Raw genomic sequence first — 12285 nt, forward strand, 5'->3', positions numbered from 1 at the left:
TTAGGGATACAGAGCGCAGGGAGAGGTACACGCGTAGGGATACAGAGCGCAGGGAGAGGTACACGCGTAGTGATACAGAGCGCAGGGAGAGGTACACGCGTAGGGATACAGAGCGCAGGGAGAGGTACACGCGTAGGGATACAGAGCGCAGGGAGAGGTACACGCGTAGGGATAGTACAGAGCGCAGGGAGAGGTACACGCGTAGGGATACAGAGCGCAGGGAGAGGTACACGCGTAGGGATACAGAGCGCAGGGAGAGGTACACGCTGTAGGGATACAGAGCGCAGGGAGAGGAACACGCGTAGGGATACAGAGCGCAGGGAGAGGTACACGCGTAGGGATACAGAGCGCAGGGAGAGGTACACGCGTAGGGATACAGAGCGCAGGGAGAGGTACACGCGTAGGGATACAGAGCGCAGGGAGAGGTACACGCGTAGGGATACAGAGCGCAGGGAGAGGTACACGCGTAGGGATACAGAGCGCAGGGAGAGGTACACGCGTAGGGATACAGAGCGCGGGGAGAGCTACACGCGTAGGGATACAGAGCGCGGGGAGAGGTACACGCGTAGGGATACAGAGCACGGGGAGAGGTACACGCGTAGGTATACAGAGCGCGGGGAGAGCTACACGCGTAGGGATACAGAGCGCGGGGAGAGGTACACGCGTAGGGATACAGAGCGCAGGGAGAGGTACACGCGTAGGTATACAGAGCGCGGGGAGAGGTACACGCGTAGGGATACAGAGCGCGGGGAGAGGTACACGCGTAGGGATACAGAGCGCAGGGAGAGGTACACGCGTAGGGATACAGAGCGCAGGGAGAGGTACACGCGTAGGGATACAGAGCGCAGGGAGAGGTACACGCGTAGGGATACAGAGCGCAGGGAGAGGTACACGCGTAGGGATACAGAGCGCAGGGAGAGGTACACGCGTAGGGATACAGAGCGCAGGGAGAGGTACACGCGTAAGGATACAGAGCGCAGGGAGAGGTACACGCGTAGGGATACAGAGCGCGGGGAGAGGTACACGCGTAGGGATACAGAGCGCGGGGAGAGGTACACGCGTAGTGATACAGAGCGCGGGGAGAGGTACACGAGTAGGGATACAGAGCGCAGGGAGAGGTACACGCGTAGGGATACAGAGCGCGGGGAGAGGTACACGCGTAGGGATACAGAGCGCGGGGAGAGGTACACGCGTAGGGATACAGAGCGCAGGGAGAGGTACACGCGTAGGGATACAGAGCGCAGGGAGAGGTACACGCGTAGGGATACAGAGCGCAGGGAGAGGTACACGCGTAGGGATACAGAGCGCAGGGAGAGGTACACGCGTAGGGATACAGAGCGCAGGGAGAGGTACACGCGTAGGGATACAGAGCGCAGGGAGAGGTACACGCGTAGGGATACAGAGCGCAGGGAGAGGTACACGCGTAGGGATACAGAGCGCAGGGAGAGGTACACGCGTAGGGATACAGAGCGCAGGGGAGAGGTACACGCGTAGGGATACAGAGCGCAGGGAGAGGTACACGCGTAGGGATACAGAGCGCAGGGAGAGGTACACGCGTAGGGGATACAGAGGGCAGGGAGAGGTACACGCGTAGGGATACAGAGCACAGGGAGAGGTACACGCGTAAGGATACAGAGCGCAGGGAGAGGTACATGCGTAGTGATACAGAGCGCAGGGAGAGGTACACGCGTAGGGATACAGAGCGCGGGGAGAGGTACACGGGTAGGGATACAGAGCGCAGGGAGAGGTACACGCGTAAGGATACAGAGCACAGGGAGAGGTACACGCGTAGGGATACAGAGCGCAGGGAGAGGTACACGCGTAGTGATACAGAGCGCGGGGAGAGGTACACACGTAGGGATACAGAGCGCGGGGAGAGGTACACACGTAGGGATACAGAGCGCGGGGAGAGGTACACGCGTAGGGATACAGAGCGCAGGGAGAGGTACACGCGTAGGGATACAGAGCGCAGGGAGAGGTACACGCGTAGGGATACAGAGCGCGGGGAGAGGTACACGCGTAGGGATACAGAGCGCGTGGATAGGTACACGGGTAGGGATACAGAGCGCAGGGAGAGGTACACGCGTAGGGATACAGAGCGCAGGGAGAGGGTACACGCGTAGGGATACAGAGCGCGGGGGAGAGGTACACGCGTAGGGATACAGAGCGCAGGGAGAGGTACACGCGTAGGGGATACAGAGCGCAGGGAGAGGTACACGCGTAGGGATACAGAGCGCGGGGAGAGGTACACGCGTAGGGATACAGAGCGCGGGGAGAGGTACACGCGTAGGGATACAGAGCGCAGGGAGAGGTACACGCGTAGGGATACAGAGCGCAGGGAGAGGTACACGCGTAGGGATACAGAGCGCAGGGAGAGGTACACGCGTAGGGATACAGAGCGCAGGGAGAGGTACACGCGTAGGGATACAGAGCGCAGGGAGAGGTACACGCGTAGGGATACAGAGCACAGGGAGAGGTACACGCGTAGGGATACAGAGCGCAGGGAGAGGTACACGCGTAGGGATACAGAGCGCGGGGAGAGGTACACGCGTAGGGATACAGAGCGCAAAGGGAGAGGTACACGCGTAGGGATGCAGAGCGCAGGGAGAGGTACACGCGTAGTGATACAGAGCGCAGGGAGAGGTACACGCGGTGGGATACAGAGCGCGGGGAAAGGTACACGCGTAGGGATACAGAGCGCAGGGAGAGGTACACGCGTAGGGATACAGAGCGCAGGGAGAGGTACACGCGTAGGGATACAGAGCGCAGGGAGAGGTACACGCGTAGGGATACAGAGCGCAGGGAGAGGAACACGCGTAGGGATACAGAGCGCAGGGAGAGGTACACGCGTAGGGATACAGAGCGCAGGGATAGGTACACGCGTAGGGATACAGAGCGCAGGGAGAGGTACACGCGTAGGGATACAGAGCGCAGGGTGAGGTACACACGTAGGGATACAGAGCGCAGGGAGAGGTACACGCGTAAGGATACAGAGCGCAGGGAGAGGTACACGCGTAGGGATACAGAGCGCGGGGAGAGGTACACGCGTAGGGATACAGAGCGCAGGGAGAGGTACACGCGTAGGGATACAGAGCGCGCGGAGAGGTACACGCGTAAGGATACAGAGCGCAGGGAGAGGTACACGCGTAGGGATACAGAGCACAGGGAGAGGTACACGCGTAGGCATACAGAGCGTAGGGAGAGGTACACGCGTAGGGATACAGAGCGCAGGGAGAGGTACACGCGTAAGGATACAGAGCGCAGGGAGAGGTACACGCGTAGGGATACAGAGTGCAGGGGGAGGTACACGCGTAGGGATACAGAGCGCAGGGAGAGGTACACGCGTAGGGATACAGAGCGCGCGGAGAGGTACACGCGTAAGGATACAGAGCGCAGGGAGAGGTACACGCGTAGGGATACAGAGCACAGGGAGAGGTACACGCGTAGGCATACAGAGCGAAGGGAGAGGTACACGCGTAGGGTTACAGAGCGCAGGGAGAGGTACACGCGTAAGGATACAGAGCGCAGGGAGAGGTACACGCGTAGGGATACAGAGTGCAGGGGGAGGTACACGCGTAGGGATACAGAGCGCAGGGAGAGGTACACGCGTAAGGATAGGGCGGTGTCTGGAGTTGGGCTCTCACCTGTGCAGAAAGGAGGGAAATAACTCATCGTGGTTGTGTTCGTCCAATCCTCCTCAAGGTCACTGCAAAAACCGAGACACACAGGGCAGAGGTCAGGGCTGATCCCAGCGGTCAGCAGGCTTCATACAGGCTGTGTCCTTCTCTGCAGCCTGACTTTACTGACCTTAATTAGCTGCTTATCCAAAAAACAAGCAGTACTGCGATATTAATTATGGGTCCCGCCTGCCCATACACTAACCAGGGAGATTTCGGATTCCAGCGAGGCCTATAGGGGCAGCTAATGTGTGTAAGAGGGTGGCACGGAGGTCCATGGGGCCACTGAATGTGTACGGGAGACACCCCCCACGTGGGGCACAGGTAACGTGCCCTGTTACCTGAACTTGCTGTTGAGCAGGATGTCGTCAGAAAATCCGCAGGCCAAGAAGAACTTCACTGCTTCGCTCTCGGCGTGGGTCACGATGGCATCGTAGAAACCCACCACGGATGTATCCTTCAGCATCTGGAGGAGAGGAAACGGGGATGTTTTACCAGCGGCCCAGCATTAACACTCCCGGATCAGGCGGTGTATGAGGAAACACAAAATATTGGGTCGCTTTTCACATATTGGAGTAAGAGTTAGCGCACGAGATTCAGCGTTAATTCATACAAAAAAAAAGTGTTGGCTAGGGGATTTTAAAGATGGCTGACATATTGGATGTTGCCATGATTTGGGGATCTCTCTAGACTCTGGTTTAAGGTTCAGGGACAGACGGGTGACGTGTGATAATTCTCCCAGGGAATAAGGAAATGTGACTTTGTAAATCACCATGGGGGGATTGGGGGGGGGGGGTTCTAGGCTTAGCACCACTTAGTAAACATGGCTCTAAAACGCCACAAATCAAAATGTTAGGATTGTAAATCATTTTTACTCAGTCTTCTCTGCCATATTTGAAGGATGTTTCATAAACGTACCGCACTTCATACCTTTGCATATTTCGTTGTGCAAGTCTTACAGCGAAATGTACAATCCCAAATATTCTGGAATATATAACACCTGCAGAGTTCATGGCAGCTGGTCAGAGGATGGCATCTAGCTAACGCAGCGGCGATTCCAAAGCTGCAGTGATCAGAGCGGAATTATACAGTACAATGGGCTGTCAGAGTGGGTGAGAAGGTATTGGGCTGCCACTGGGATACAACACATTAACACTAGGGGGCACAATAGGCTAGGAAATGCACTGTAAATAAAGATTACTCCCTAATTCCAGCACTGTCACCCCGCATGTGAAAATCTGACACCCCATTATCACCTACCAAATGGCTCTCCAGTTTCAGATACAGCATGCACGTTTCTCAGGCGCAGAAGTTCATGCCAGTTCACACTTTGCTTAATCCGGGGGGGGCAGGGCAGGACAGAGGGGGGGGCAGGGCAGGACAGAGGGGGGGACAGGGCAGGGCAGGACAGGGGGGGGGCAGGGCAGGACAGGGGGGGGGCAGGGCAGGACAGGGGGGGGGCAGGGCAGGACAGGGGGGGGGGGCAGGGCAGGACAGGGGGGGGGCAGGGCAGGGCAGGGGGGGGGGGGGCAGGGCAGGACAGAGGGGGGGGCAGGGCAGGACAGAGGGGGGGGCAGGGCAGGACAGGGGGGGGGCAGGGCAGGACAGAGGGGGGGGCAGGGCAGGACAGGGGGGGGCAGGGCAGGACAGGGGGGGGGCAGTGCAGGACAGGGGGGGGGGGCAGGGCAGGGCAGGGGGGGGGCAGGGCAGGACAGGGGGGGGCAGGGCAGGACAGGGGGGGGGCAGGGCTGGACAGGGGGGGGGGCAGGGCAGAGAGGGGGGGGGCAGGGCAGAGAGGGGGGGGCAGAGCAGAGAGGGGGGGGGCAGGCTCAACTCCAGTCCTCAAGCCCCTCTCCCCCCCCAACAGGTCAGGTTTCAGGATATCCCAGCTTCAGCACAGGTGGCTCAATCAGTCCCAGCTTCAGCACAGGTGGCTCAATCAGCTTCGACTGAGCCACCTGTGCTGAACCAGGGATATCCTGAAAACCTGACCTGTTGGGGGGTCTTGAGGACTGGAGCTGAGAACCCCGTGGGTTAACTCGTTCGCGGAGAAGGGGTCAAAATAAAAAAGGCCAGAGGTGGCAAGAAAGGAACAGGAAAATGATATTAAAAGCGCTGGAGCCCATTACGCGTGCGCGGAGAAACTCCTCCCATCGCGCCGTATATATGTGCGTGCTTCTTGTGTATAATATGGGTCGTATACGGACCTGGAGCATGTACCTCCCCACCCCACAGCTGCGGTATCGCCTCCTTGTGGACAGCAGGGTAAGTTCAATGATTTTCTCCTTGGATTTCCTAGAAACAGACAGGGGGGGGGGGGGAGAAGCGTTAGAAATCCAGCATGGCGTCTCTGGGCTCGACGGATCAGACGCAAAGTGTTGGCGAAAAGTCCTTATTTTGTCGCATCTCCCGCTGAAATATACCTGCGCCAGGCAGCGGCTGCGTATTCATCTTAGATGCGCCATTTTGGGGGATATGTCTGAGCCTGCCGGCGACGCGCTGATGGATTTACGGAGCGAGTGGGAGGAGTTAGGGGCGGAGTTACATTTGTATATTGGCACCGGTCTGTGCGTTATAAACATGTGCGGCTTTTCGTGGCGGAATTCTTAATGGTTTTCTGCGTCACCGTCTTTAGTGCAGAAAACTAGCACAAAATTCTAAAACCATAGAAATACACTTAATAAATATGTCGTATTTTAGACAGAAATGCACGTTTTTTGACGCAATAGCGTCAGCGCGCACAGTGCCCCGTGTGTAGCAAAACCAGGATGAGGGACAGAGATACAGGTATCGATATCATGCATTCATTACAGCTCACATCCAGAGCATGAGAGGCCGACTCCAGTCCTCAAGGGCCACACAGGTCAGGTTTTAAGGATATCCCTGCTTCAGCACAGGTGGCTCAATTCGAAGACAGCTGCTGAGCCACCTGTGCTGAAGCAGGGCCCGATTGAGCCACCTGTGCTGAAGCAGGGATAACCTGACCTGTTAGTGGCCCTTGAGGACTGGAGTTGGCCTCCCATGCTCTGATATAGAGTTTTAAATCTGGCATTCCTGGTAAGTGTGATGCTAAACCAGTCCTGGCTTCCTATTCCCATTTTCCAAACTATACTAATCAGAGATCATTTTGGGGGGGGGGGGGGGGGGGGCGAAGGCGAGGGGAACTACTTGCAATTTTGCACAGTTTCTCTAAAAAGGATTGAGAACAGGACAAAACGTCATGATAAAAAGATAGCAGCTGCTAACAGTAAGAATAACAGAATACTGTAATGTCTTATACAGTGAAACATGAAAGCTGCACAGGCATTCGAAATGGAATCCCATTGTCTGAAGAGCTTACAGTTCAATTGGTTTATTGGCAGCCGCACTGGGCCGGCGGGAGCCTGGATGTTTGGCACTTAATTAAAACCACGAGAGACCTTTCACGTTACAGACTGTTTGAACTTCCCTTGAGAACTTGTTTACTGAACACTGGGTAATGTTCCCCCACACAAAGCAGACAGGAAGGGAAAAAGCTGTCATTTTTCTTGTTTTATTAGTTTGGTGTAAAAAAGAAAATCCTATCATGCTTAATCTTGATAAGAGATTCTCTCATCCTGGAAGGAATTTCATTAACGAGTTATATTGCATTTCATCCTGAACAGTAATAGACAAATAAATAAGAGGAAGATTTCCTGTCTGATTTCTGGCTGCAGACTGGCAAAGAAAACTCAGGCTTCAGGGCTCTCTCTGTTACATGTGACGCGTGCTCTGACTTCATGGCAAAGGGTTCTACCCTAGCACGGAACACAGAGCTCCTTACTCTAGCACGGAACGCAGAGCTCCTTACCCTAGCACGGAACACAGAGCTCCTTACTCTAGCACGGACTACAGAGCTCCTTACTCTAGCACGGAACCCAGAGCTCCTTACTCTAGCACGGACCAGAGAGCCCCTTACTCTAGCACGGACCACAGAGCTCCTTACTCTGGCACGGAACACAGAGCTCCTTACTCTAGCACGGAACACAGAGCTCCTTACTCTAGCACTGACCACACAGGTCCTTACGCTAGCAAGGACCACAGAGCTCCTTACTCTAGCATGGACCAGAGAGCTCCTTACTCTAGCACGGACCACAGAGCTCCTTACTCTAGCATGGACCACAGAGCTCCTTACTCTAGCATGGAACACAGAGCTCCTTACTCTAGCACAGACCACAGAGCTCCTTACTCTAGCACGGACCACAGAGCTCCTTACTCTAGCACGGACTACAGAGCTCCTTACTCTAGCACGGACCACAGAGCTCCTTACTCTAGCACGGACCACAGAGCTCCTTACTCTTGCATGGACCACATAGCTCCTTACTCTAGCACGGAACATAGAGCTCCTTACTCTAGCACGGACCACAGAGCTCCTTACTCTAGCACGGACCACAGAGCTCCTTACTCTAGCACGGACCACAGAGCGCCTTACTCTAGCACGGACCACAGAGCTCCTTACTCTAGCACGGACCACAGAGCTCCTTACTCTAGCACAGACCACAGAGCTCCTTACTCTAGCACTGACCACACAGCTCCTTACGCTAGCACGGACCACAGAGCTCCTTACCCTAGCATGGACCACAGAGCTCCTTACTTTAGCACTGACCACAGAGCTCCTTACTCTAGCACGGACCATAGAGCTCCTTACTCTAGCATGGAACACAGAGCTCCTTACTCTAGCACGGAACACAGAGCACCTTACTCTAGCACTGACCACAGAGCTCCTTACTCTAGCACGGACCACAGAGCTCCTTACTCTAGCACAGACCACAGAGCTCCTTACTCTAGCACGGACCACAGAGCTCCTTACTCTAGCACAGACCACAGGGATCCTTACTCTAGCACTGACCACACAGCTCCTTACGCTAGCACGGACCACAGAGCTCCTTACCCTAGCATGGACCACAGAGCTCCTTACTCTAGCACTGACCACAGAGCTCCTTACTCTAGCACGGACCATAGAGCTCCTTACTCTAGCATGGAACACAGAGCTCCTTACTCTAGCACGGAACAGAGCACCTTACTCTAGCACTGACCACAGAGCTCTACTCTAGCATGGAACACAGAGCTCCTTACTCTAGCACGGAACACAGAGCTCCTTACTCTATCACTGACCACAGAGCTCCTTACTCTAGCACGGAACACAGAGCTCCTTACTCTAGCACTGACCACAGAGCTCCTTACTCTAGCACGGAACACAGAGCTCCTTACTCTTCCATGGACCACAGAGCTCCTTACCCTAGCATGGACCAGAGAGCTCTTTACTCTAGTATGGACCACAGAGCACCTTGTTCTACTCCAGCACGGACCATAAAGCACCTTGCGCTACACTAGCACAGACCCCAGAGGATCTTGTTCTACTCCAGCATGGACCACAGAGCACATTAATTTAGCACGGACCTCAGAGCACCTTGTTCTACTCCAGCATGGACCTTAGAGCACCTTGTTCTACTCCAGTATAGACCACAGAGCACCTTACTCTAACATGGACCCATAGCACCTTGTTCTACTCCAGCACGAACCCAAGAGCACATTACTCTACCCTAGCAATAATCCCAGAACACCTTACTCTACCCTAGCAATGATCCCAGAACACCTTACTCTACCCTAGCAATGATCCCAGAACACCTTACTCTACCCTAGCAATGATCCCAGAACACCTTACTCTACCCTAACAATAATCCCAGAACACATTACTCTACCCTAGCAATGATCCCAGAATATATTACTCTACCCTAGCAATGATCCCAGAACACCTTACTCTACACTAGCAATAATCCCAGAACACATTACTCTACCCTAGCAAGAATCCCAGAACACCTTACTCTACCCTAGCAATAATCCCAGAATACATTACTCTACCCTAGCAATAATCCCAGAACACATTACTCTACCCTAGCAATAATCCCAGAACACCTTACTCTACCCTAGCAATAATCCCAGAATACATTACTCTACCCTAGCAATAATCCCAGAACACCTTACTCTACCCTAGCAATGATCCCAGAATATATTACTCTACCCTAGCAATGATCCCAGAATACATTACTCTACCCTAGCAATAATCCCAGAATACATTACTCTACCCTAGCAATAATCCCAGAATACATTACTCTACCCTAGCAATGATCCCAGAATACATTACTCTACCCTAGCAATAATCACAGAATACATTACTCTACCCTAGCAATGATCCCAGAATATATTACTCTACCCTAGCAATGATCCCAGAATACATTACTCTACCCTAGCAATAATCCCAGAACACCTTACTCTACCCTAGCAATGATCCCAGAATACATTACTCTACCCTAGCAATGATCCCAGAATACATTACTCTACCCTAGCAATGATCACAGAACACCTTACTCTACCCTAGCAATTATCCCAGTATACATTACTCTACCCTAGCAATGATCCCAGAACACTTTACTCTACCCTAGCAATAATCCCAGAACACTTTACTCTACCCTAGCAATGATCCCAGAATACATTACTCTACCCTAGCAATAATCCCAGAACACTTTACTCTACCCTAGCAATGATCCCAGAATATATTACTCTACCCTAGCAATAATCCCAGAATATATTACTCTACCCTAGCAATAATCCCAGAATATATTACTCTACCCTAGCAATGATCCCAGAATACATTACTCTACCCTAGCAATGATCCCAGAATACATTACTCTACCCTAGCAATGATCACATAACACCTTACTCTACCCTAGCAATGATCCCAGTATACATTACTCTACCCTAGCAATGATCCCAGAACACTTTACTCTACCCTAGCAATGATCCCAGTATACATTACTCTACCCTAGCAATGATCCCAGAACACATTACTCTACCCTAGCAATGATCACAGAACACCTTACTCTACCCTAGCAATGATCCCAGTATACATTACTCTACCCTAGCAATGATCCCAGAACACTTTACTCTACCCTAGCAATGATCCCAGAACACATTACTCTACCCTAGCAATGATCACAGAACACCTTACTCTACCCTAGCAATGATCCCAGTATACATTACTCTACCCTAGCAATGATCCCAGAACACTTTACTCTACCCTAGCAATGATCCCAGAATACATTACTCTACCCTAGCAATAATCCCAGAACACCTTACTCTACCCTAGCAATAATCCCAGAACACTTTACTCTACCCTAGCAATAATCCCAGAACACATTACTCTACCCTAGCAATGATCCCAGAATACATTACTCTACCCTAGCAATGATCCCAGAATATATTACTCTACCCTAGCAATGATCCCAGAATACATTACTCTACCCTAGCAATGATCCCAGAATATATTACTCTACCCTAGCAATGATCCCAGAATATATTACTCTACCCTAGCAATGATCCCAGAATATATTACTCTACCCTAGCAATGATCACAGAACACCTTACTCTACCCTAGCAATGATCCCAGAATACATTACTCTACCCTAGCAATGATCCCAGAATATATTACTCTACCCTAGCAATAATCCCAGAATATATTACTCTACCCTAGCAATGATCCCAGAATACATTACTCTACCCTAGCAATGATCCCAGAATACATTACTCTACCCTAGCAATGATCACATAACACCTTACTCTACCCTAGCAATGATCCCAGTATACATTACTCTACCCTAGCAATGATCCCAGAACACTTTACTCTACCCTAGCAATGATCCCAGTATACATTACTCTACCCTAGCAATGATCCCAGAACACATTACTCTACCCTAGCAATGATCACAGAACACCTTACTCTACCCTAGCAATGATCCCAGTATACATTACTCTACCCTAGCAATGATCCCAGAACACTTTACTCTACCCTAGCAATGATCCCAGAACACATTACTCTACCCTAGCAATGATCACAGAACACCTTACTCTACCCTAGCAATGATCCCAGTATACATTACTCTACCCTAGCAATGATCCCAGAACACTTTACTCTACCCTAGCAATGATCCCAGAATACATTACTCTACCCTAGCAATAATCCCAGAACACCTTACTCTACCCTAGCAATAATCCCAGAACACTTTACTCTACCCTAGCAATGATCCCAGAATACATTACTCTACCCTAGCAATGATCCCAGAATATATTACTCTACCCTAGCAATGATCCCAGAATATATTACTCTACCCTAGCAATGATCCCAGAATATATTACTCTACCCTAGCAATGATCACAGAACACCTTACTCTACCCTAGCAATAATCCCAGAACACCTTACTCTACCCTAGCAATGATCCCAGAATATATTACTCTACCCTAGCAATGATCCCAGAATACATTACTCTACCCTAGCAATAATCCCAGAATACACTACTCTACCCTAGCAATGATCCCAGAATATATTACTCTACCCTAGCAATGATCCCAGAATATATTACTCTACCCTAGCAATGATCCCAGAATATATTACTCTACCCTAGCAATGATCCCAGAATATATTACTCTACCCTAGCAATGATCCCAGAATACACGTTACTAAGGCTGCATTTATAGTGCCGGAAACAGCGATGCGCCGTCGCTTCAAAACAAATGTATTGAAGCCGTCGCGTGC

At 51.9% G+C, this 12285-nt stretch overlaps 1 protein-coding gene across 1 annotated transcript in view; it reads right to left on the reverse strand.

Annotated features, from left to right (window-relative positions):
* Positions 1–524: 524 nt before the first annotated feature.
* LOC142470187 (uncharacterized) overlaps positions 525–12285 on the reverse strand; it is a 110203-nt gene continuing 98442 nt past the window's right edge. Inside the window, exons 7-10 of the mRNA XM_075577164.1 lie at positions 5885–5972; positions 4019–4143; positions 3586–3706; positions 525–623 (exon numbers count right to left, since the gene is read on the reverse strand). Of these exons, the coding sequence (XP_075433279.1) occupies positions 525–623; positions 3586–3706; positions 4019–4143; positions 5885–5972 (433 nt within the window). The remainder of the gene's footprint in view (positions 624–3585; positions 3707–4018; positions 4144–5884; positions 5973–12285) is intronic.

The sequence above is a fragment of the Ascaphus truei genome, chromosome 19, assembly GCF_040206685.1.
Source record: "Ascaphus truei isolate aAscTru1 chromosome 19, aAscTru1.hap1, whole genome shotgun sequence".
In the NCBI taxonomy this organism is placed as follows: Eukaryota; Metazoa; Chordata; class Amphibia; order Anura; family Ascaphidae; genus Ascaphus; species Ascaphus truei.